General features: G+C 38.6%; 2 protein-coding genes across 2 annotated transcripts in view; both read left to right on the top strand.

The window, feature by feature from the left end:
- The window catches only part of krt1-c5 (keratin, type 1, gene c5), a 7,736-nt gene extending 745 nt beyond the window's left edge, over positions 1-6,991 (top strand). Inside the window, exons 2-8 of the mRNA XM_035657960.1 lie at positions 596-678; positions 1,816-1,972; positions 3,062-3,226; positions 3,325-3,450; positions 5,155-5,372; positions 5,922-5,950; positions 6,876-6,991. Coding sequence (XP_035513853.1) covers positions 596-678; positions 1,816-1,972; positions 3,062-3,226; positions 3,325-3,450; positions 5,155-5,372; positions 5,922-5,950; positions 6,876-6,991 — 894 coding nt within the window. The remainder of the gene's footprint in view (positions 1-595; positions 679-1,815; positions 1,973-3,061; positions 3,227-3,324; positions 3,451-5,154; positions 5,373-5,921; positions 5,951-6,875) is intronic.
- A 3,750-nt stretch (positions 6,992-10,741) lies between these two features.
- On the top strand, positions 10,742-25,539 carry LOC118325564 (protein shortage in chiasmata 1 ortholog). Its single transcript, XM_035658280.1, has 28 exons — positions 10,742-10,779; positions 11,670-11,745; positions 11,850-11,979; positions 13,053-13,143; positions 13,241-13,431; positions 13,538-13,697; positions 13,836-13,941; positions 14,020-14,161; positions 14,234-14,335; positions 14,462-14,591; positions 14,883-14,977; positions 16,252-16,497; positions 17,001-17,489; positions 18,141-18,365; positions 18,470-18,664; positions 18,797-18,889; positions 19,202-19,383; positions 19,596-19,668; positions 19,917-19,986; positions 20,323-20,498; positions 20,589-20,691; positions 21,648-21,759; positions 21,918-22,039; positions 22,133-22,220; positions 22,359-22,490; positions 22,665-22,814; positions 23,841-24,603; positions 24,905-25,539. Exons 1-28 carry the CDS (start codon positions 10,742-10,744, stop codon positions 24,988-24,990), a joined length of 4,566 nt encoding a protein of 1,521 aa, XP_035514173.1. The 3' UTR covers positions 24,991-25,539.
- The last annotated feature ends 867 nt before the right edge of the window (positions 25,540-26,406 follow it).

The following is a 26,406-nucleotide window of genomic DNA, read 5'->3' as shown; positions in this document are numbered from 1 at the left end:
TTTGTCCACAGGGGCCACCAAAATCAACAATCAAGCAATTCAAGTTTTTGGTGCTGCTTTAATAAATCATCTTTTTGGGAATATCTATTTAGTGTGTGGGCGCCTATTTATCTTGGCATTGTCACATTTTTGCCTGTGCACCTGATATCATGTCTGGATGCGTATATACTACAGAGAAGCACAGAGTTTTCAAACCTAGAAATTAGTTTAAGATTGTTTCATGAAGCAAAAATGAACTTTCTCATTAGTTTGATAGAATCCTTCAAAGCCGATGCTTCGCAACTCTAAAGGCAGCAAAATGACATTTGGGGATGGTGACACAAGAAATAAAGAAAAATTATAGTAGATTAAGTAGTCCATTTTGGTATTAAGGTCCTTAGGCAGTTATGAAAGAAGAGCACAAATCTCCTGCAGCAAACTTTTTAACAGATCCAGGACCTGTATATGCAGGCAGATGGTTTGGATGCTCAGGGCTACGTCCTTTTGTAAGGGCATGTATAATTAAATAAATCAAAATGCTAACATTATAAAGTGCATATATTTCTACTCGTCCACACCATATCTTAATTAAATTTCCACCGTGTTCCCTGCTCAGGTGAGAAAGAAGACACTGGAGAACGCCCGAATCATGCTGGAGATTGATAATGCCAAGCTGGCGGCCGATGACTTCAGGGTCAAGTGAGTGTCACACAGAGGTTCCTTTCTTTTACGTGCCTGTGAGTGTTCACATGGGAGTGCCAGACTGCAAAGCAATGTGAATAAATGACCTTTATGTCAGGCTGCGAAATAAGAGCCCCATTCCCACGGCGCTCAGGCACCCACAGGAGACGAACAACTGTGCCATCAGTGAGTGAAGGATGTGATAGATGTGCAGTCTGCTGTTGGCAGAGGTGAAGCTGAAGTTAAGATGGTGGAGGCAGGATACAAACACTGCTGGTGTTTTTCACAACGTGTTGATGGTATGTTCTGTGGCCTCATGTGAAGGAGTAATACATCAATTGGCAGTGATGTATGGTATTGGCAGCAAAGTGCATGTGTACTTTTCATGCATATCTCATGGTATTTTTCACATGTGTGCATCCATTCTGGGATCTCATAAGTGATTTCATGCATCCTGTGCTTGTTTGCATGTGTTGCACTACCTCTCATGTGTTAACATCAATGGTGGAACGTAAGAAGAGATTGCAGGAAGAAGTGACATGTATCCTTGTTTGTTTTGTAGTATTACTATACTTTATTATAGTAAAGCAGTATTTTTCTGCATTAAAATATAAAATAACATTAACTAACATTAAAATGGTCAGGTTTCTTCTGAACATCTCAAAACCTTCATCAGCTGATTGAAGGCAAAATTATTTTACCAATGAATGCTATCAGATGTGGTTGGAAGTACAAGCTAGTAAGAACCTTGAGTGAAGATCATTTTGCCAAACTACACTTACTAGGGTCAAGAATGAATCTCCAGACACAACATTAATATACCCTGATTTTTTTTTATACATCCGATTGAGCAGATGATTTTACTTCTGGCAACCATCTTTGTTTGGATTAAGATGAATCACAACTTGGAAAACTGGTTAAAAAAAAATCTTGTTGCAGCAGATGAAAAACTTTTTGATCCCCATGTATACACAACTTTTGAAATGTTTTTGTAAGATCTGCAGGGATTTATCTTTCAAAAACCAGATGCTGAACTGTAACCTGAATGTAATGATAATAGCCTACATGGGAGGCAAAAACTGCGACTGTGTTGCACATGTCTGCTGATGGCCTCCTTTCCTCTTATTCTAATCCTCCACTGGGTTTTCTCTGCAGATGGGAGGCGGAGGCCACCTTGTGCCAGTCAGTAGAGAGAGACTGTCAGGCTCTGAGGAGGGCAAAGTCTGACCATGACCAGATTATCGCAACTCTGCGAGGAGACCTGGACAGCCTGAAGGAGGAGCTCTACTTCCTCAAGAAGAATCACGACGAGGTGAGATCACTGTCGAGGTGAAGGTCACGTCGGACATGATCAATGAGTGTTTACACATCAAGATAATCACTTTACAAGTTGTCAAGTATACTCTTGTTTAAATGTAGGATGTGTTTGAAGCACAGCAGGTTCTCGGAGCTGCACGAAAGCCAGTTTCCTGCACCTTGATATGATTAATATGATCCAAAAACCACAGAGTTCTAATACATTCCAGTTTTCTGAGACACGTTGACATGAACCAACGCTGTAGAAATGTGTGTTTGCTCTCCCAGTCAAGGTTTAACAATATGCAATATCTGTAACATGATCATGTTAAGCGTTTAGACGCACCCTTTTTCTTTGTAGCCACGGTGCTTCAAGATATCAAGACAACACCTATGACAGGAGTATCTGAGCCCATCCAGCCACAGGGATTGTGTGCGTTTAGACAGCAAGGTGTGGTGTCCAGGATGTGGGCTGAGCCTTGCAGGTGCTGCTCTTCTCCCCATAGACCTGACTGAAAACAGTTTTTTTATTTGAATATTATCTTGCATATTGCTGAGGTGATGAGGAACAATTAAAGTACACTGAAATATGGCAGATGATTGTAAATAATTGCTAACTCTAAGTGTAAATTGTTGTCATATATTAAAATTGTCGGATGAGTTACATTTGTGTGACAAAGTTTTAACCTAATTTAACCCTGGTCTGCACTACAAACCAGTTAAGCCATTTAATTATCCAAAAGAAAATTAAGCACAGTGAGTAAAGAAACACTGGAATTTGGTTAACATTGTATTCTTATATTGTTGTCCATTTGTTGTCCTGCTGTACATTTTACTCACGAAAAAAAAAAACAGGATTTTGAATGCAGGCCTTTTACTTTTCTCAAAGTACTTTTATAGTGTGGTATTACTACTTTTACTTAAGTAAAGGATCTGAATAGCTCTTCCACCACTGGATAGTAGATGTCAAATTAGATATTAACAGACACTGTGCCTTAGAGTTGTAGCTTCCCATCCAAACAGCTCTGTGATAACCAGGTTTTAAAAATACTTGTTGTGTAAAACTAAAAAACTGCTTGGTCTTTCCCTCTTTAAATCACTGCAGGAGATGAACTCTCTGAAATCACGTCTGGCCAACGAGCAGGTGAATGTGGAGGTGGATGCGGCTCAGGGTCCTGATCTGGGGGCCATCATGGCTGAGTTGAGGGTCCAGTATGAGAGCATCACTCGCAAGAACAAGGAGGAGGCTGAGGTCTGGTACCTCAAGAAGGTCAGTCACAGCGTGAATCCTATCTTTCTGCTATTTATTCTTTTAAGCTTTTAATTTTACTGTATATTATTATACTATTTTAATATGTGTGTCTATAGTTAGAAGCTGTGCAGTCGGAGGTTAAAGAAAGCAACGAGGCTCTTCGTTGTGCCCAAAATGAGCTCAGTGAGAGACGACGTTTCCTGCAGGCTCTGGAGGTCGAACTCGACAGTCTTCGAAAGCAGGTACAGTACTGCATAAACACACTCATGTTACGTCTATACCTCTGTAAGTAATCACTTATTTCTCCATGAATAATAATATGTCCTACATATCCAGACTCTCTAACCTCTATTTACTCCAGAGACACTGGTCTGTAGTTGCTCTGACTTGCAGAGATGAATTAAGTTTTATGCTGACTACCATTCCTCTACTTCTTTGAAGCTCAACCCCGCCCTCACCTCTTCTCTTCTGTACATTACACACACATGTCAGACCTATCTATAGATAACAGCTGCTTTCCCCTTGTCAACAAAGAGCTACTAGTGGTACAAAGTACACAGTAATTTCATTCTGCTCCAATAATCAATCAGGGTGACAAGACATGGAATCAAACAAGCAAATGTTTTGTCTGTGTTTCCACTACATAGACACAGACACAGATCAAACATTGTATATAAGGGTGTAGAGTGGTGGCAAATATAGCTCTTGGATGTTTGCCTAATAGTGAGCACACAGTATTGAATGTAGAGATATTATCGTGCTGACAGTCTCTAGTATCTATGGTTGATTTGTGAGTGGTTGTGAATGGACGAGCTCAACGGGTAAACACATAGTACATACATAGCAATATTGGGTGGTAAAAACTCTGCAGGGTACCTTAAAGCCAAAAGCTTTAACCTACATCAGTGTTTTCCTTTATTGTTTACTACACCATTTAAAGGTGTGTTCTCTAGCATTTAAAGCTGAACTTTAAAATATTCTTATAATAACAATGTAACAAATTATTACGTGTAATGTCAGAGGATTAGCTCAGAGTGTCAAACCCACAGAAAATTATCACCAAACTCTGCAGTTCCCCTCAGCTATGTGAAGCAGTTTTGTGTCTTTCAGCTTGCTGTTTTGGTTTACTTTACTGTTTTGGTTCGGTGTTGTCCTCAGCATCGTTTCATGATAAACCTACTGTACACTACCTGTCAAGCACCAAACAGCAGACAAAGTTAGCGACTAGCTAGTAATGTAGTGTAGCATTTACCAGTGAAAGCACCAAGCAATTTCAGGGGTTGCTGGAGACCAAAAACAGAGCTAAAAGTAAAGTGAATATTGGACTGAAATTCATCAGGTCACCAGAAACACAACTCCAAATGAATGCTAATGTTATTCTATACCTTCTGGACATGTTAATAGGCAACTATTTGCTCACAGATTTGCCATAATAACTTTATAAGGTGATTTAATGTCAGGGTTTACAGCTTGTCTTGCTGCTCCCATACGTTAAAATATGATTGTAAAATGGATTAGGATTACTCTGTAATTAATTTAAAGGAAAATGTTTCCGGTCTTTGTGCTAAGCTAAGATAGCCATTTCCTGGCTGTAGCGTCATATTTAGTGTACAAGGTCAATCTCCTCATATAATTATCGGTAAGAAAGCAAATAAGCGTGAATAAAGCATCACCTACAAAGAGAAATAGTATTTTTCAACAAAGAAAGTAGATTTAATATGACTACTTGGGGCTTAAGACAAACTTTTCATGCAGTGTTTTATAATCTTATGAATGTCATGGATGTGATTTATTGAAACAGTAGGATGCACTTTAATACATATGAAGGGCTAAAATGCTGTTTGGCAGTGACATTTTAAATTTTTTAAATATGTCTTACATTATTTTGTAATGTAGGACAAGTTTTTATCTACTGTCACTGATCATTACCTGTGTTCTGTTAACAGGTAGCTGTGTTGGAAGGAAACCTGGGAGAAACGGGGCATAAGTACTCTATGGAGATGGACCGTCTTCAGGCCACACTGACCCAGCTGGAGGATGAGCTGTCTCAGCTGCGTTTGGACATGCAACGCAACAAGACCGACTACGAACAGCTGCTGCGCATCAAACAGAACCTGGAGATGGAAATCGCCACCTATCGGAGGCTGCTTGAAGGAGAGGAAATGTGAGTTAGGGCTGGGAATCATTACACAAAGTTACATACAGTTATATAACAACATCTTTTCAAGCAAGAATTTCTGTTTAAATTTGTTTGGGGTTTTTGAGTATTTCCAAAATACACAGAAGAAAACTCAAAGTTAGTAGAACCTATGGTTTGTATTGCATTTTTCTACACAGGACTTGTACATATAGTTAAATTAGTTTGACATTTTGGAATAGTCACTTTTTTGCAGGGAGTTAAATGAGAAGATTGATACCACCGTTCGGTCCACTCAATATAAAGGCTACAGCTAGACGCCGGCTAGCTTAGCCACTCCCAGCTCCTCTAAAGCTCAGTAATTAACTCATTATATCTTGTTTGACATTAAATCTAGCTTTAACTTTATATTTAGTATACAATCTTATCATCTAACTCTCAGCAAGAAAGAGAATAAGTGTATTTCCCAAAATTATTTCTTTAAAGTGTCCAACTTGCTTCAGATACTGAGTGAACATGGTCTCTGCTTGGTACTTTGCTCTCCTGGATTAAGTTTTACGTTGTTTTGTCCTACAGGGTTAAAGAAACACCTCCACCTCCTAAAAGTAAGTTCAGATTATTTTATTTACTGAATGCCATTAAGGATTAGGGATCTATTTTCCTCAAGGAGTCTTTTGTATAAAGTCCTTTCTAAACTTTTTTCACATGGTCCCGTGAGTGTTTTTTTCAACACTTGTTGAACCACTTGTTAGTTGGTCAGCACTGACTTGTTCAGAAAATACAAAAGGGATGGAAAAGAGAAGAGATTGAATGTCAGTGAGTCAACAACTTTTACTGAGTCATCATCGTTTGTTTGGTGCTGTTTTTGTTAACTTCACTTTTATCAGATGCTGTGTGGGTATCAAGTGACAACATCAGAGGCCAAATTTTCATGTAGACAAAAGAGAAAGTGTGCAGAATGTAGGAAAGGATCGGATCCTCCTGTATATACTCCTGCAACAAGTGCTATTTTTGTACATCTACTGGCCTGCTATTGTCTTCTCTGTCTGCTAATATTGGTCTCGTAAAGCTGCTCTTGGATTTTTCTGACCACATGCTGCACGAGCAAATACAGGAGCATCGTATCCTTTCTTAAGTTTTGTAGACTTTACCCACATGAATTCTGGTCTTGGGTGTGGTGTCTCAATACCCACACAGGATCTGATAAGTCCACAAAAAAAGCACCAAACAAATGACCCAGTGAAAGTTGGACATTCAATCTCTTCTCTTTTTTACCCCTTTTGTATTTTTTGGAATAAAATTGGAACACAAAAGCATGCTGCATGCAGTTTACTGATATTAGGTTACATATGAGGGTATTGATGACCAATGTTGTTAAAATATTACATTTCGGTGCAGCTTCATAACCTCAATATGTCATTGCTTTTTTATTAGTTGAACATCAATGTTACTTATCAGAGCAGCAGACAAGAAAGATCAATGTGAGTCAGTATTTGTTGTACCTAACTCTGGATTAACTCTGTTTTACAGAAGACCCTGAAGTCAGGACCAGGAAGATTGTTAAAGTCGTGACCCAGACCATGATCAATGGCAAGGTGGTAGATGAGTCCAGTGAGGTGGAGCAGATAGAGGAGCGCAAAAAATGAGCCAAAATGTGTGTAGAGGCGGAGCAGTAATGTGTCTAAAACCCAAAGTGCCTGCTGGCTGTGGATCAAATCTCACCTTCTTGTTTTGTCTGCTTTAGTTTGTATCATTTTCTAATGCTTTAAGCTTGCCAAAAAACACACTAAAAATTTATTGAAAATTCATGTTCTTTACAGCAACATGATATATTTCTGTACATATGATCACTAAAATGGAAACAGAGACTTATAATGGTGATATAAGGATCCTCTGAAATGAATTGTCTGTTTAAAAATACTCCAAAGAAATACATGGAGATTGTGCTGCAACTTAATGAAACATATCACACTGTGGAATGAATAACAACCTTATTTGATCCAACAGAAAATCATAACTCAATATTCACTTATTAACTTTTTTCAGGGCTTTTAACCACATTCCCCAGAAGATGGAGTTTGTCATCAAAATGTAAATAGCTAATAGCTATAGATTTTTTTGTCAGACGACCAAGAATGAGCTTTCACACTTCTAAACCTCGATTCAATTTAAAGGAAAAGTAATTTTTAGGCAAATGCAGTTATTTTCTTTCTTGCCAAGAGTTAGATGATAAGATTGATACCACCCTTTTGTCTTTATGGTAAATATGAATGTACAGCTAATAGTTGATTAGCTTAGCTTAGCATAAAGACCGGAAACAAGGGTAAACTGTTAGTCTGACTTTGTCTAACAGTAACAAAATCTGCCTACCAGCACCTCCCCAAATGTAAAACGATTTCCTTGAATATTGATTGAAGACATTTTTGGGAGATTTCCGACAATGTAATGAATTGAAGTCTTAACTTTATGCAAATGCTTTCTAGAAAATGTCTTGATTCTGCAACAGTTTATATTGTATGTGCATGATAGTTTCACTGTTAAGTAGTAATGGGAGTATTGTAATGTGCTGTAGTTTTATGATATAAACAAATCTACCAAAGCATATGTACAGTGTCAATAAACGACAGTGTTTAAAAATATGTGTCCCTGTCATTTTGAAGAGATTTTAGCTCACACAGAAACTTTGACTGATACTCTTGGAACATAATAGGAGAGTGAAACAAAGAAACATATGATTCTGCACCAAGAGGGCAGAAACTACAAAACCTACATACAGTAGTCTCAGATAACAGGCTTTTTTGTGTATGTGAGTGTTGTGTTTCAATGTCTCTCTCTTTCTGAGTTTGTGTGCACATGCACAATACAGCTTAGAGGAATTTAAGTAATGTTGGAACATAAATGGTGAAATGCATTTCAGATGTTCACAAGTGTAAAGAGGTTAAATAAAACAACCTAAAAGGGCCAGAACAGAATGCTACAGTACTTTGAATAAGCTATTGTGCTGTCATTCTGGGTCACTGTGATAAAGGACAAAGTCAGATGTCATTACAACATGCAAACAATGAGCCCACAGACATAAGAAACAAAAGTTTAAAATCATGTCAAAGGTTAATGTTTTCAACTTGAGACTGGCAGAAGATTGTTAGGTGTCAGCGTCAAGGATTCTGGTGATTTTTATGATGAAACTCTCTTTTCTCATGAAATTTGATCATCCATTTAAATAATTCAGAGTACAGTGTTGTCATTTAGGGATTTGAACCACTTTCAGTTGAATGAATGTACTTCATTACTTTCCATCTGTTCAGTTCCTTTTGACTGCAACAACTACAGTATTTTCAAGGTCACTTTCTGTGTTTACTTCTGGTTGAGCTAAAAGACAAGATGATTTCGGTTAAATTTTATTTTCTCTTGTCTTGGCTGCTGGAATTATTTATTTACTTGCCTCAACGTCTACATTTGGTGCCATATGAAGCAGCAAGACTTCTGATAAACACTGGAAACAGAAACTCTCCCCAGTCCCGTCTGAATTACTTCGGATTCAGTTGATTACTCTTTAAAACCTTTCATAAGGGGGATGTAAACAATCACTTTAAACACTGGAATAAATGCACAAAAATACTGCACTATCCGAGGTTGTGATACTTTACATACGGACAGGATGCAGAAGATTTATTTTTATTTTCATATGATATGATATGATATGATATGATATGATGACATATAGATCTGGATACTGTATGAATATTTCTAGATGCAGGTCCAGTGTAATTGTAATCCAAGTTTGTTTTTATGCAGTTGTTTGGATGTTTTTAGGGTGGGGGTTTTCCATGTTATGGATGAATAAATTGAGCCTTGAACCTCTATGGTTTGGCATATATTTTCTGATATTTTAACTGCTTACTTTGCACGGTCCAGACTAAAGATAAAGCGGGATCATGCTTTTACTGTTTTTGCTCAAACACTGGAACCAACTCGCTTTGAGTATTAGATCAGCTTTTACTCTTTGCTACATAATAAAAAGCTTTTAAAACACTGACTGTGCAACTTACACTAATAGTGTTTTATTTTCCTTTTCTTTTTGTATTTCTGTCCCTGAAAATCTTGCAACTGTTTTGGAAAGTGCTGTAGAAATAACTTACTTACTTGGAAAAAGAGAGAAAATTCAGCTTACGTTAGTGTTAATTAAGTGCAGTTTCATGTCAGTGTGAATATTACACATTTGTCGCTCCAGAGTGAAAAGTTTAGAATAGAGTAAAGAAGTAAGTCACGGATTGTTTCTAAGTCTTAAACTGCAGCCTCGTTGACACACCAGCATCGACAGTTAATTATATTCTTTTTGTCACCTTGATGAGAAACTTGTAAAATACAATATAGACGTTTCTCACAGGCCGTTAAGAGTAAGAGTTACTGACCGTCACTGAAGAGTGTCCCATGACGTCACACACAAGATTACAAGCACACATATGGACAACGGTTGTTTTGTGAAACTCAAAAAGAAGAACTGTGACACACTGTAACTGTCACCACCCAGTTTTTCAGACAGCAAAACCACTTTAACATCAGTTTCTGTCAAATCTGATGCAGAATTACCTCCCATGAACCTCCCATTACTGTCTGATTTCATTAGCCTACATTATCCCATGTTAAGGATTTGGTAACTTGGACAGAGACCTGCACATGGTGTCTGCACAGATCCAACAACATCCTCTATATCAACTCTGTACTGTCTTTTGATGAATAGCGCCTCCCTGTGGTAAAAAGGACACAGTGCCCCTGCAGGAAAAAAAACATTAAGAAGCAGTCAACGTTTTTCAGGCCAAGGACCCCTTAATTGAGACAGGGCAGAGACCCCCTTCTACATATATTCTATAAACTTGTGTTGTATATTAAACTGGGCCTACAGTAACATGTGGGGTGACCTATAGTGCCACGTATAAACATTACCCAGTTATTGTGCATACAAGAATTAAATAATGAATTATATTCATGTTTTAATTATAAATATGCATGTGGAATTCACCTTTATTAATAATACAGTATGTTGGATTCGGATTCAGGTTAATGTATTTCAGACATATTAAAGATGTTGAAAAATTAAACCTGCAAAGTAACTAATGCTGTCAAATAAATGTAGGCTAATGGATTAAAAAGTACAATATTGGCTGACAAAATGTTGTATAGTAGTATAGTGTAGTAGCATAGGTAGAATAAAATGGAAATACTCCATTTACAGTACAAATAGTCTATCTCAAATGTGTTACAGTAGTTAAATCCCACTGTATGTCACTAAACCTTTGCTGAATGATAGTATTTACTTGATATACATAGCCTGCAGTATACATACACTTTAAATCAATTATGGCATCAGGTTTTAAGTGTTTTAAACTCAAGCTGAAATGCTGCCTGAGGAAATAAAACGTCCCAAAGCGCATGCGTGAGGCGAACATCTGAATCATCTTCAATAAACGATCTTTGGCTCGAGCTCAGCTCCTGATCGATACCTCAGCTCCTGATCGATACTTCACCTGTCAAAAACACCCAAATAACACTTACTCATTATGTAAGTGTGATGCTAACCAACACAGTCTGATTATTCGGGTTTTGTTAGTTTAATTTGTGGCGTTGAAGGTTTGTATTAGCAGGATATTTAATAGCTGAACAAAGCTGTAACTTTTCAGCTTTAGCTTACTTGTTAGAGGTAGCTAACCCAGCTAGCTAACATAAACATGTAAGATTTATTTTGTAATAGACAGTGGGGGGAAGTTACAAAGTACATTTACTCGAGTACTGTATTTAAACACTGTTTTGAGTGGATATTTCTATTTTCTGCTTCTGGGGAATTATGTGCTCTTGACTACTAATATTATAATTTAATACCTTTACTTGACAGTTACTTCAGAGTAATAATACACAATATGATAAACTATTATTTATTATTATCAGTTAAGATGAGACTTTATTGATCCTGGGGAGACATTCACAAGCTATCAATAATTACAATCCAGTAATATATTATAATTTTGGGCCATTCTACATAATGAATACTTTTACTTTAGGTACTATTTTGACTGTAATACCTTTGTACACTGTGGTATTGCTACTTTTTACATTACTATATTAAAAGATCTGTGTACTTTTTCCTACTTTCTTGTGATGGACACGTTTATTTTAGGTTTGTAGTTAAAGTAACCTGTTTAGGGTGACATTAGACATTCAATTAGGCTGTTTTAGTGTGTTGTTAAAACAGACCACAGTAATCATCAAATTGTTTTCCTAAAAATATGCGTATTTATGTTTGTATCACTCTTTTTACAATGTTTAAAGGTCTGAAACCGACAGCAGTGTTCCTGCTCAGATTTTCTCTGCTAACAGATATAAAGCTCTTGACTATGTTTTTGAGGTGAGTTTGTGGCTTGTTCATTTTACCTCTGAATATTATCATTACACTTTAATGCTTTGTTGTCCTGCCTCCCTCTTTCACGTCTCTTTTTGTCTTTATTGCAGACCACCACCAGTCTGAAAGTAAGGATGAGCTTGCTGGCACTGCCAACACCGTACTTCACTGGTACCAGTGACCTGTACCCCCACAATGGCAAGCTGCCTGAGGCCACCTACAGGGCACCGTGGATCAGAGGTATACGACTGAGCTCATGTAACCACTATGTTGAGTGACATGGGCCCTGGTTTTGGCATGTTTTATGTGTCATGATGACGGTTTGGATTTAATTTAATACAATATATAGTCTATTGTGTAACATCATTTTGGAGAGTAAGTAAATTAACTTTAAACTCCCTTTTAAATATATACAGTATGGATTTAGGTTTTAATTCAATGATATAACTTAAGTTTGTTTTGTCTGAATGTTAAAGGGAATATTACAGTTAGGTAACACAACTCCTTCACCTTCTTTAACTTCTAAGTAAGTAAAAGTCATCATTTCAACTCTACTAATGAGTCTTCCTGCTCAGATTTGTACATATGAAAGCATTAACATTATCCCTAATGTTGGCAACCCCAAACACCAACCATGGCCCTAAGCATAACATTTAGTGTTTAATTAATGGGACTTCCTAAAAAGTGTCCCAAACTTTCTCAACATCTTCCCATCAGGTTTTAGTTTCTCCAAAGCTTGGCTACAGAGTTTCTTTTCATTTCTTCTACAAAATTAGCCATCAGCCTTTGACTCACATTGCCTTGCAAGGCAGTCTATGTTAAAGTTTCATGTGACATTCTTTGTCGGCTCTTCTTCTTGCCTGTTGCTCCTGCCAACACCAGTTTCACCTAGGACGTAGCTGTCTGAGTGTATTGTAACTACATCTTACTGATATGATATTAGTGAATATTTTTGTCTGACATTCCAGTATCAGAGTAAACAGATAGCTAAGGCTGAAATGGTTTTTTCACACTTTACTAAATTTCTTCTGGTCCATTTAAACAAACTGTATAACTGAAACAGAGGTGGTACATACTAGTAAATACATGTATTTCTTATGTTTTTGCAGCGTTACTTTTATACATTTTTACCCTGATAACTTACAGGCGTAGGTAAATCTGAAGTTGAACTGCATGTTTGTTACAGCCACAATGCAATTAAAATAGTGTCTTTATTTAGATATAGAGGCCACAACAGAGGGTGTCACACTACCCTAAATGAGACCAACACAAGGGGTTTGTTTCTATATTTACTTCTTTTGCACTCGTTATAGGAAAGGTGATCTCCACCTGCAAACTATTTGTCAGTGGTTCTGTGCTTGATGATCTGGGAGAAAAAAAGAAACCGGTTTATTCACCAGAAAGGTAATTTTATGATTTCATTATGTTTTATTGTTTGAGTCATAATTTCAATATTTATTCAAGTGTTACATTTTTCAAAAATAAATCTGTTATATTCCAGATTTAATATGACTCTGAGTGAGGTGAAAGGGGATGTGGAAGTGATACCAAGCTCTAATCCTGACTCACTGAAGGATCTAGACCAGGATGAGTATTTTTGCATTTTAAAAGAGTCACAGATCAATAAGCCATGTCAGGAATCCTTTTATAAGTTGACAACTAACCAGATGAAACCTGGAAATAAGAACAAAGGTAACTCAAACTTCCCATCAGCCGTATCTGTGTCAGTCAGCATTCCCTGTTTTTGACTGTGACACTTAGAGAACCACTTACAAATGAATGATTCCTTCTGTCAAAGATCTCCTCCTGCCAGAAGAGCTCGTGGTTGTTGACTACCTGCCACAATTTAAGAGACATTTACCCACGCTGAAAGCCAAACTGTCCAGGCTGAGGACCCTTCCTGTGGCCGACCCTCTGCTGAGCTCAACAGGAGATACCTCTGAGGATGCCATGTTCAGGTGTGCATGTCCCTCCTGAAGTGCACTTCATAATTATGTGATTCAAAGTGGTTGTTGCGTCCTAAAATTATTGACAAGTAAGTTACTTTACTGGCCCGTTCCTTTTTCTGATCTGTGTTATGTTAAAACCTGTTTCAGGCGCTGTGTGTCTTACGAAAAACCTCCTGATGTGGAAACCAGTGACATTCATACGTGTGCAAACATTCATGAGGAGTTTGGTAAAGAGTCACTAATGAAGGAAGAGGTAATTAAAAATGCTACATGCTAAATGATGTGCTTATGTATGAAATTACTTTAACATTGATCATTTTCTTCTCCGTAGTCATTGCTGTTGCCGGCTGTAGTGGACACGATGAGTTTGAGCCAAGATAACCGGACTGATTTTCCAAGCATTTGTGGTTGTATGAATGTTGCTCCTGAACAGCTGGATGAGCAACCTCCAGTCCTGGATGTGCTTCATAAAGGTGAAGACAAGATTATACCGTTTTTAGATCAAATAAAGATGCACAGTAGCACAGTAGTCCAATTTCTTCTAGCTTACTTTTCAGATGTACCAGTGTCAGTGGACATTTCCCAGTATGAAGTACTAGAGGAGGCCAGCAAGACGAATGGAGGCCTGATAGAGTCAGAGCTGTCAGGTAACAGTTACAGAGCAAACACAAAGAGTGACTTAGTTAGTTAGTTAATCATGTTTGGACAAAAATCTTCTCTATAGTCACTGATTTACCTAAATTTACCACTTTGTACCCACAATCCCCTCTAAGGACGTGTGATGCTTCTGACCGAAATGGAGCTGGATGTGACTTTGATGTCGACTCCCAAAACCAGTCAAACCCAAATCTGTCTGTCCACGTGTAAACTCCAGAAGGAAGAGTTGTCACTGCTCAGCAGACGGTGAGTGGTGATACCAGACCAAACTGTCAATACAGCCGTTATCCTGATGAGGTTTAGTTTATTTTCACAGTTACTGAACATAAGGATGAAGTTGTTCATATTAAGTTAATGAAGAAACTCACTGAAATTGCTTTGTTAGTTAAAAATAGCTTTGGTGGAAGTGAAAGGCGTTGTATTACTATTTTTATCAAACAAAATCACCACACCATATTTAAATGTCAGATTCTCCGTTTTAATGTTAATGTTCTGCCATGTGAAAAAGCTCTTGTAACATTAATGATTGTCATGTAGGTCTTTGGTGTCAGCAAGAGCTCAGAAGGAGATGGAGGTGGCCCTTTGGAAGGCAGAGAAGCATCCAACCTTTGTGGTGGGCTTTCTGTTAGCAGGTAATTACAGGGTTTCATTTTACAGTTTTGTAATTAAAGGCGCATTCCACCTATTCATCATGAGTGAGGGGTGTACAATACCAAAACTCCAAAGCTTATTTTACTCTTGTGAAGCACACAGTTTTAAACAAATACATACTTGAATGAACAAAGAAATAAGGTGCAATTTCTCTCCCTCTAAAAACTTAAAAAGCGCTCATAAAAGATCTCCTTATCTAAGCAAAGGTTGAGTATCAGTGTTTTTTAAGAGCAATCCTAGCCAAATCAGTCTGTTAACTGATTTCTATAACTTGGCTAAAGTATGTTTTGTTTGTAATAAACAAAAGATAGATATTCTATTATCTGTGTTGCTTAGTTTACTGTAGAGAATATCCAAAACCTCTAACCAGAAAGACTGGATTATTGGGCAGTCCCATAGACCAGTGGTTCTCAACCTTTTTGTTGTGAAAGACCCCCAAATTGATACACATCAGGCTGTATTTGATAAGCTTTAATCTACACTATGGTTATTTTGTGTCAACAAAAATATTTGTATGCACTTTCGGACCACATTTATTTTTACTGCAGCATAGCAGAATGATGTCTGAATTTACTGCAGCAGTATAGAACTTCTGAACGAGAAGTAGGACACAACACAGAGACATAAGATTAAAGTCATAGAGGTTTTGTAGTGTTAGGGTGTTGGTCTGTCTTGAAGGGCTGCAGTAAGTATTGCAAACCAACAGATGTCATTGTGCTTCCTGAGCTTAAAGCTTCAAAGCTTCATAAGGCTTCATCCACCCTTCACTACTTGCCATTGAAAACAGATGTACCATGTCTTCTGTGGCTCTGGGTGGAGCTTTTCCAAAAATCTCTAATTGGTCTTGGAGAGTCTTCTGCTTTACAAACAAGGGTCAGGAGTTTGAATGACATGGGCATTTACCAAGCAGGAAGGATCTAAAACATGTTTTTGGAGTTTTTGGATCTTGACGCAAGTCAACTCAAGATATTTCTGTTTCTGCTGCCTCTTTATTAATTACTATAGACATAGATACACACATGCATGTTTATTAGCTCATTGTTCAGGATAAGGCTTGCTAGTTTGCTTCAGCATTTTGTCAGTATTTGCTGGTGCATTATTTTATTTATTATTTTAGAACATCAGCAAACATTATTTTGAAGCACGTTTTTGCAAATGTTGACAAATACTGCATGAAATACTGTTAAGTATTTTTACACTACAAATATGTTCAAAGGATGTTCATAAAAATCTAATCTGCTGTTTTTTCTTGCAGAGCCTCAAATGTGTGAAACAGCTAGTAGCTTCCAGCCTATGTCTGAAGCCTTGAAAGTCATAAAGTTGGAGAAACAAAGCTTTGTTGGTGTTGGTGACAAACTTCAGTCTCACATGGGGACGGGAGCCCCGCAGGTGTCTTTGTGCAGCAACCGTGAGTTCACAGAGAGCATGAAGTCGGAGTTTCCTTCCACCAAGCAGGAAAAGATAGAAGACTTCAAAAATCTGTCACCTGAACATGTGGAGTGTGAGTGTGTTTCTTTTTCTTTGAATCAGTTTTGTCAGAGGACAGAAGTAAATGTGGTTTATTAGAGAGTTAATTGGCAATACATTAAGTAGAGCTGAAACAGTTTATAAATTAATTACTTATTTAATGGACAAAAGAATTCACTGACAAATTTAATAATCGGTAACTGGTCAGGTAATTTTGTAAGCAGACATGCCAGAAATATACAGGTTACAGCTTTTATTTTAGTATTTTTTCGTTATATAGGAGAGTAAACTGAGTATGTTTGGTCGGATAAAACAAACTTTAATATATAATCAGTATGGCTGTAGGCAATTGGATGCACTATTTTCTGACATTTTAGAGCCTCAACAATTAGTTGATTAATCAACAGCCCAAGTAGCTTATTGCTTTGTATGTTTTGCTTCAAACCAGTCTTACTGTTTTAGAGCATTACAATTTGAGTGTTGCAACAGATTTCTGACACACATTTGTGTTTTTTTCCTCATCCTTTCTGGTCTCAGTCACAGTCAGATCCATCCTGATGAATCCTACAAACAAAACTCAGTCACCTGACCTGAAGAAATCTGAAGCTATTGCTTTTCATGCTGAAGCTACTGAAGATGACGCTCTTCTTCAAAGAGAAACAGTTGCTGATGGGAACACCTTCCTGATGCACACTGTCAGCACAAACAATAAGGAAGTAAACCCTGCTGCTACCATTAAAGATGAATTTCCAGACAAGAGGAGGAAAGAAGTCGCAGCCACGTTTTCTGTTTGTAAGGACGACATCAACACAAGTAGAGACGAGTGTAAGACAGAGCAGAACGCCCACACTCCTGAGCAGGCTGCGTCCTCCAGACTGAATATTAAAGACAATCACAGCAGTCTGCTGTATACGAGACGTCCACCAGAGAAGGACCTGGACCCTCTGTCCACCTTCATTGTACTGAGATCTCAGCAGAGAGCTCCAGTTACGGCAACACATCAGAGCTCAGCCGGCACTCAGCCAGGTAGACTGTGAAATGACTTAATAAAGCTGTTCCTCTTATAAAGCCTGTAGATGATTTTCATCAGCTTATATAACAGATAATAATAATAAGATTTTTTTGGTATGCATGTCATATAAAATGATATTTTGATAACAGAATCACATATTAGTAAAATTGATCTTCAGCTTGAGCCTACAATGTTACTAAACAGAAATAGGCACTGACTATGTAGGATTTGATCGTTTGTTAACTTTGGTGCCGCCTGGTGGTCATATTAAGAAGAGGAATCATGAAAATGATTAATAACACACAGATTAAATGATTAATCAATTAAACTGTTAGTTGATTTATACAATGAACATTAATAAGCAGTATATAGTGATCAATTTATATTTAAGTAAAAATTTTTTTTCATGTTAATATTTTGTTTTTGGGTCTATAGTAAAACTGAATATGTTTGGGTTTAGGACTGGTTTGGGTTTCAGGAGCTTACTTACATTTGAAGCCCAAAGATAAATAGATAAATTGAGAAAATGTTCTGTAGATTAATCAATAATGTCAGTAATTACTCAAGATACTTCACTTCGATACCTAACTTACCTCATTGTACTCGTGGTCTAATGACTTGTTCATGTCACACACTGTAATGTCATCTCATCCTCTTTGTATCAGGGCCACAGGTGGACCAACAAACACCACCTGAGCTGCAGCCGACTCCAGAGCAGGTGCAAAGATCAGACAGGAGGCCAGCAAACATTAGTGGTAGTGTGTCAGGAAATGTTACCAGAGAGCAGAAAGAAGCTTTTCAGTCAACGGGCCAACTCATCATTCCTCCTTTCAGTCAGTCAATCCCCCAGGGAAGACAGGACAGCAGAGTAGTACAAGTCAGAGCTACTGGTACGACACTTTCACAACACCTTCAGTTCAAATATACCAAAAACATGTGACTTAAGTTGTTCTTGTTGGAGAAAATGTTTTTTTGTGTGCGTGCTGCCTCACAGACAGCCAGCAGCGTGCCTACTGTGAGCTGCTGGCCTTCGCTCGGCCTTGTTTGAGCTCTGTCCGACAGCTGGGGCTCAACTTCCCAGTGTGGGGAGACTTCAGCTGCCTGACCCCAGACCAAACACACTTCCTCCTCAAGCAGCAGGAGAAGGCACTCTGCAGGACACATGCACAGAGCACAGGGCTGGTCAAAGGTATAAAATGTAATTTTATAATGCAGAAACACATTTGTACAAGCTTATTTCTTATATTGTAGTACTGAGATATTAATTCAGTAAATCTATGTTTAATAAATGTGTAAAATCCCACTGATGTGTGGTATGCAGATCAGGAACGTCTTTTCAACCAGGCAGCTCTGATTCATGTGCTGGTGACATTCAAGGAGCTGCTTCTGAAGTGTGGCCTTGGTACTGCATTAGGTCAGTAAACTTTACTATTACTACTAACTATTAAATTAACTATTATTACTTAATACAAAAAACACCCTTAGTTATCACCTATTAAGAGTTTACCAGTCAAATCTCTTAAAACAGAGAAAAAGAAGAAAACTGTTTTGACAGAAAATGTGATTTTGGAAGATGGAAGACCCAATCACTAAAAGACCCTGAAAACCTACACCTACAGCCTTTTAACTTCAGCTTTGAAGGTTAATGTTCTGGTGATTGGTTTTCCAACCCCTGACTAACATATACCATATTGTGATATTTACTGCCGTGCCTTATTTACTAAAGAGTACCTGACCAAGGCATCTGAGGCGTGTGCAGAGCAGAGTCTAGGGCAGCTGGTGAAGAGGCTGCAGATCATCCTCTACCTCAGGGACAAGAACCAGGAGTCCAACCTCAAACTGCTGGAGCTGCAGCAGCTGCTGGCTGCATGGCTGCGCAGCAGGAAAGGACAAAACACAATGGAGAAAGTCAGTGTACACATTGAGAGAAAACTTGTTTTTTTGGTTTGTATAATTAATTGTGTCACATTTTGGGTTCTAAAATTTGGAAACTACAGTATGACAGCATAAAGTGCAGTATATTGTTCTACAAATGATTAATGATAATGATCATACTATCAAATGTTTCAGTGTTTATTTGTTAAATGTGCAATGATCCTGGTTGATTTTTCTTTCTGTAGATTCTTGTCATAATATCAGCTGAGTCTGATGACAGCAAATCTATAATCATAAACAGCTTGAGCCAAGTGGCTGGTGAGCATCCCTTGGTCTCTTTCAGCCATTTCATTATCAACAGCACTGCTAATTAACTAAACATAACTGTGGAAACAAGTGAAGTACAATCAGGTTAATTAACAAGTGACTTTTCATTTACAATTTTGGGACACAAACTCAACAATCACAAGCCAAAGCAAAAGTAATATTCCTTGTAACAATAATACAAACACATGATCGTGAATGTGTCATACAGTTTAAGTATTTTTATGTTGTTGTTGTCTCAGGTGCTTCTGTAACTGCAGTTTGGCCTGACAAGGACAAGATCAAATTGAATGGTGCCAGTGTGGTCAGCAGGTAAAAATATACAGTTGTTAATGTTTTTGTTTTTATCTTATAATTACACATATTTCAACATATTCCTCATAAATCACATCCAGATTTGTTGGTGGTTATTTCATAGCTTGACTTAAATAAAAATATATACAGATAAATACACATATATACATATATATAAAAAGCAAGCCCCTGGGGCTTTCAGTAGGCAGTATCCACACACTGTAGGAGTGCAAAAGTGCATTGGCGTACTGGAGTGAACGATAATTGTTTTGCTATTTTAAAGGAAATATTTCACGCTGCTATGTGCTATGTCGAACAATCTGTTGTTTTCACACACCCATCCTGTTCCACCAGCGTGTGCGGCAGTGTGTGTGTGGTGGTATGTGAGCAGCATATGGGCCCAGACTTCCCCTGGAACTGTTTCTCTTTGGTGGTGGAGTACGACCATCCAGGCCAGTCACCATGGGCCGCAGTCTGCAGAGAGAGGAGCATTGGTCACGTCACCCTTAACACGATCATCTCCGATACTGGTCAGCTGCCAACAAATAGATCCTATTCACACTATTTTACATTGATGTGTAATATCTTTTTTCTTTCTAAATGTTTTGTTTTTCCAAAAGACAAGGAAAATGCTTCGTGGGACCTGGAGGACAATGTGCCTTATGTTCTTGTTACCGAGGGGCTTCTCAACTGTCCACTGCTGCTCCAGACACTCGAGTCAGGGTACATTTTCACACTCATCTAGTCAAGTCTGATTAAATCATAGCCAGCTAGTAAAAAATCCAGGCAAACACCTGGATTTCAATTGCATTTCCTTATTTAGACAATCGCCATATGGGGTGATCACAAGCTTGCATCATGATCTATATTTAATATAATCTACTGGGAGAGCCTGCTCTAAATATGTTAACCCATTAAATAAAAGTACGAATGAAAGCAAGATTGTCATGTTATTGGACTTTTTTGTAGGGGAAACCATTTAAGATTTAACCAAAAATACTGATATAGAAAAACTGGGTTGTCTGATCTGTAGAGCTTCAGTGTATCATCCAGCTTTGATGTACAGTAAATGTTTAGATTGTCACTGAAAACATTTTTCTTTTCTTTTCAAAAAGCCATTCATTTTGATAGTAAACAAGTTAAATATTCATCATGCATAACTCCTTAAGGTTATATAGTTTTTTTCTTCGTTTCCTCTTGGCTGCATCTGCCTGGTTCTCAGTGGTTATTAAGGATGACACTGAGGAGCTGTTTTCAGTATTGTCATTCATTTTTCGACTAATCATTCAAGTCTTTAAAATACAGGAAAATGTCCATGTAATGTCTTCAGATGTCATGCTTTTAGAAAACTTTACTGAAGGGCGGGCCCAATTACCCCACAACAGTTTCTATAACAGTCAATGGAACAGTCCACTTATTTTCTGTCATCCACGCACACAACAGCTAAAGTCTACTTGGACAGGGGAGCCTGTCTGGAGGTCGCTATGGTGATTGATTGGTTCCTTAATGAGTGTCCTGCCAGAGCCTTTTGTAGACTTCCAGATAAAATATTTCTTCAGAAGACATGTTAAGAATAAATCTCTTTTTAAAAATGTGTTTCTACCATACCTGCCAATGATGAAAAGCTATCATTTAAATTCCATATGGTGAAAAGTGTCTGTTTGTGTGTTACACTACAGGTTTAATATAACTGTGTTAGAGAGGAGCCACTGTCCATCCTTGCAGATGCTCGGAGGCACCCATCACTACGCTGTGATCACAGTGGATGAAAGCATCGCTGTAATCATTCAGGTACCAGGCTTCAAAGGGAACACACACAAATCCACGTTAATGCAGAAACTCTTCAGTGTTTTTATCTCCCTCTACTGAGATTCTTGGGTATTGTATGGAATTACTAATAAATACTTAATTCATTTCTCCAACTTTCTGTGTGTGTGTGTGTGTGTCAGGAGGAGGATGAACTGTGTCAGGAGCGAGCCAGTGAGAGAGTAGTGATGAGGCTCACCGCTCTCTCTCTGCAGTACAATTGCTGTTGGCTCATCCTGCACTGCCCAGAGAGCCAGGGAGGAGGGTAGGTGTCCACACACACACATATTAATACAGTATAAACACACATTTAGTACACACAGACTCACAATTGTTGATTCTGTCTGTGTTACGGCAGTTTTTCCAGTGAAGCCTTCAGAAACTTGGTGTTGGTGTATTCGTCTCTTGTGCTGTTCGGCATGAAGTCAGAGGATCTAGATGTCAAGGTAGAACACAACACATAGATTTATTGACTGTTTTTTCAGCTATATGTCTTTGTTCCTGTGAAATTACCCCGTAAAAGGCAGAAAACACCACAAGTCAGACTCTGGTAAGTTCAATACACATCATTCTGTGTTTGTCAGGTGCTGATTGTGTCTGAGGTGATGGAAATAGCCAAATGGATCAGTCAGATCTGCTTCCACAGCCTGATGGCCACTGACAGGGACCCTCCCCACTACCTGGACAGAGACTGGCTGACCGTGATTCCCTCAGAGGTGATTTATCTATAGGAGGCTACATAGACTGGTCTAGTATTTGGTTGAGAAGGGGTTAACAACTTTATTCATATTATTACAAAAATACCTCCAACTTAACAACACTGTAGATTGCTTTTATTTTTACCCCCAATCAAACTGTATGTGTTAACATTTTGTCTTCTTTCCCTCCAGAATGAAAAGTGTCTGTTGCAGTTCCCATGCATCAACCCTCTGGTTAGTCAGCTAATGCTGAGGAGAGCACCATCCCTCCAGTGGCTCATGAGGGCCTCCCTGTCTCAGCTGAAGGAGCTGCTCCCTGAGGTGCCACATAAAGTACTCAAGGTGATCCAAGATATATCACTATGCTTAAACATACAACGCGCATACTGCACATTGGGTTTTTTTGCCTCTGTAATATAATATGTTTCACTTTAGGGGCTCTTAATATGGGGTCTGAAAGGTTAAGAGGTTGAGATCTGGGATCAATATATTGATATATATATACAACCAATGATCTTCGAACAAGTACATATTGTGAAAACAGTGATGTATCTACACCTGCAACTGTGGGTCACATGGTTATGTCGCAAATACAACGAATGAGGGTAGGCCATTGGTGGCTATTTCAGCTGGTTGAAGAAATGGTCAACCAATAAATCCTGTGTGCAGGAAAGGATGGAAGAATAGCTTCTTAGCTGCAGCCATTCAAAATAGCAACAGAAAAATGTGTGTGGAAGATATCGACACCGCTGCACACGTTGTAAGTCAACTTTTAGAACTCTGCTGCTACTCAACCAACCACAACCACAATTTCCTTGTCAACTGAAAATGATGTTGGCCGCAGCCATGTCATTTCCTAATAACTGGTGAGAGCCAAACATTCCCTGCCAGAAATGGACTAACATGAACACAATGTCAGACTAACTACATTCCTGTTACTTTGTTGTGACATTAAATTTGTATGTGGCCTCAGAGTGCTCTCAAGAACCAAAACGTGTCGTTTGGTTGTCCGGATGCAAACAAAATAAGCATAACACATCCACTCTAGTTCAGTGAAAGTCATGGCAGCCGTAGTGTTTCCAATAAAATTATTGTATTTAACATGAAACAGTACATGCAATTTATAATATTTTGGGTGATTTGGCAAAGAATTAGGATAATTTTTAGTATCAGTTGACCTGCAGATTGTTTTCTCAATTAATATAATTTAGTATATGATATTTAATAAGTAATGAAAAACGCCACACAACCTCCCAGAGCCCAAAGTAACTTTGAAATTGCATTATTTGTCTAACCAACATTACAAAAGACTTAAAATAAGGAAAGTTGAATCTCACTTAATAGCCCCTTTTCTCTTCCTGGTTTTAGCTGTTCAGTGACACCACCTCCCTGTACACGCTGACCACAGACCCAAACCAGCCCGAGTCTCAACCAAAAAAAAACCAAAACAACCCACCAAACAGCCCCTGGACCCCCACTGCCGACCCCAAGGACATGAACCCTGACCCACAACCAGGACGCCCCATCGACCCCCATCCAGAACTATTCTGCAGTGACCACAAGTCCAGCTTCCTGTTTGGAGCAGATCGCAGCTTCTGTGAACCAGACTCGATGGTGCAGGATGGCAACACGGATTTCAGAATCAACCTGAGTTTTTCCTCTGGCAGCCCAGATGTTCACCTCCAGAGGAGCTGGACCAGCAGTGATCCATGGAAAGAGGAGGATAGAGGCAGAGGGGGGTTTTCTGACTGGAGAGGCAGAGCTGGAGCATCGGGGGGAGTTGTTGAAAGAGTGAACCATGAGTGGACACAGAGGGCTCCAACAAAGCTGGACAGTCCTTTCAAGCTGGACTCTGCGTTCAGTTACAGCCCCGTCCTGCAGCAGCCAGCCAACAGTCAAACGTCCACGTACTCTGCAGCTCGCTGTGACCCCCAGCGTCCACATCACAACCACATTCCCTACAGCCTGAGCCCTCCTACAGGGGTCATGCTGTGGGGTCTAGGTCAAAGCAGCAACGACTGCTTCACCAGCACCGAAGAGACGGCGACAGTTTCACCTAACTATGGGTCCAAATGCTGGATCGGACAAGAGAGGAAGAGGAGCAGCGAGGCTGCAGGTTTGGTTGGAACAGGTGAATAATAGTGGCTTCTGGTGTGGTTTCCATCCTTCCTCAAATTAATACATTAAATAAAACACATCAATTTCATATTTCCATCGTGCCACCAGCTGTTTATCTTAATGTACCCAACTCCTAATGTTCACATAGAAGTACTGGGTGGAAAACTCCATTCATTTGCGATTTCCTTTTGCCAATTGCCAAGAAAATTGGTCAGAATTTGCTCTACATTTGGATGGAAACCTGGCTTATGTTTCTGACTCTTTTTGAAGCTTCCTTTAGCAGATTAAGATATTTCCTTGTGTTTGTGTTGCAGTGTTGACACCACTGAAGAAAGGAAGGTTAAGCTATGAGAAAGTGCCCGGCAGAAGCGATGGACAGACGAGGCTTAAATTATTTTAGGCATTTCCTGTGAGCTGTTTTTAAAGAGTAGAGAGAGGTCTATCCCTAACGCGTTGTTACATTCAAGTTATTAATTGTATAATTCAAGTTTAGCTTCAGAGTTTTTTATTCAGATGAAATAACTTGTTAAGTTTTCCTGGTTTGACTGCAAAAAGGTTTCCATTGCAAGTTAAGTTTCCTGTTTTGGAAACAAAAATTCTACATTTTGTATGTTTATTCTATATTTAACAAGCAACAGTGCTTTTGTCTATTTCTTTTTAAACAACTTAAATTGCAGCAGAGAGAGAGAGAACTAATTAATTCTAATTCAGTCTAATATAAAATACTGATATTTTAGTATTTTAATAGTATTTTGTTATTGTTATAGTATTTCTTATTGCTTGTTTTAAGACAAATTTATTCAATCAAAACATAAAATGTAAATTATTTTACATATTATTTTAGAGTCCTGCACTATGTAACTCCTGTTAAGCATTCAAAACTGGATGCTGGTGTATAAACAGATAATGAATGGCAATATGATACAGTTGTAAATAAGTTGTAATTGTTGACAATGCTAATTAATAAACACATATAAATTCACATATATGTTTACATACTGCTTCTAAGTAATGTTACCAATTTATTCTTACAAAATAAGACTATCATATAATATCAAGATTACAACTGTGTGCAGGTTTTGCTTTTGTCCCCCCGCCCCCCCATTCTGAGCATGCCCAGTAGTGAAAAACAAAGTGTGATTTATGGTTGAAGGAGTGGGATCGGGGGTCTTTCCCAACTAAACTGATAAAGCTTCTCATTTTAGCAGCTCCAATGGTGGGGCTATTTTTTTTCTTTTTTCATTTAGTGAAGCAATCCCCTTATCATCGTCTCTCAGCATGTGGAGAGAGTGCTTATCTTCACGAGCCAGCAGAGTGAAGCCAGCTCCCTCAGGAATGATCCCCAGACAAAGACGACCCCCGGGGACATCGACTCCAAGCCTCCCTGCCTCTGGACAGCCGTATCCAGCACTGGCTAGCCACCATCAATAACCCGCCAGGTTTTTTTTGTTTTTTTTAACATCTCTCTCTTTCTCTCTTTCTGTCTGTCTGTCTCTCAGGCCTCTTCCTTCTAACAGGCAGTGGACAAACAAAAGAGACACACTAAATGGTTTGTTTTTTTAATGGCACAGGAACAAAAGCTGTGGTGGCAGGATGGTCAAAGGATTCCCCATATGAAGGCTAGGTAAATAGCAGCGTAATGGTGCAGTAATTGCCCCTGACTATACTTTAGCCCTGGATTGAATGGGGCAGGAGAGATATTGTGGGAATTAACAGGCTGTTTAAAGCCATCCTTTAGATTTGGATCCTACTCTGACTGCAGCTGTAAAGGTCACACAGCTGTTATCTTTTATCACAGGCAGCAGTTAACAGTCAC

Source organism: Morone saxatilis, unplaced genomic scaffold, assembly GCF_004916995.1.
Source record: "Morone saxatilis isolate NCDOM2014 unplaced genomic scaffold, NCSU_SB_2.0 Contig16, whole genome shotgun sequence".
In the NCBI taxonomy this organism is placed as follows: domain Eukaryota; kingdom Metazoa; phylum Chordata; class Actinopteri; family Moronidae; genus Morone; species Morone saxatilis.
The sequence above is the reverse complement of the archived record's forward strand: the minus strand, read 5'-3'. Positions and strand labels throughout refer to the sequence as shown.

Coding starts and splice junctions, on each gene's coding strand:
- LOC118325564 (XM_035658280.1), top strand. CDS start 10,742: ATGCTGCCTGAGGAAATAAAACGTCCCAAAGCGCATGC. Junction 11,746..11,849: donor CTCTTGACTATGTTTTTGAG/GTGAGTTTGTGG, acceptor TCTTTATTGCAG/ACCACCACCAGTCTGAAAGT. Junction 13,432..13,537: donor ACCTGGAAATAAGAACAAAG/GTAACTCAAACT, acceptor CTTCTGTCAAAG/ATCTCCTCCTGCCAGAAGAG.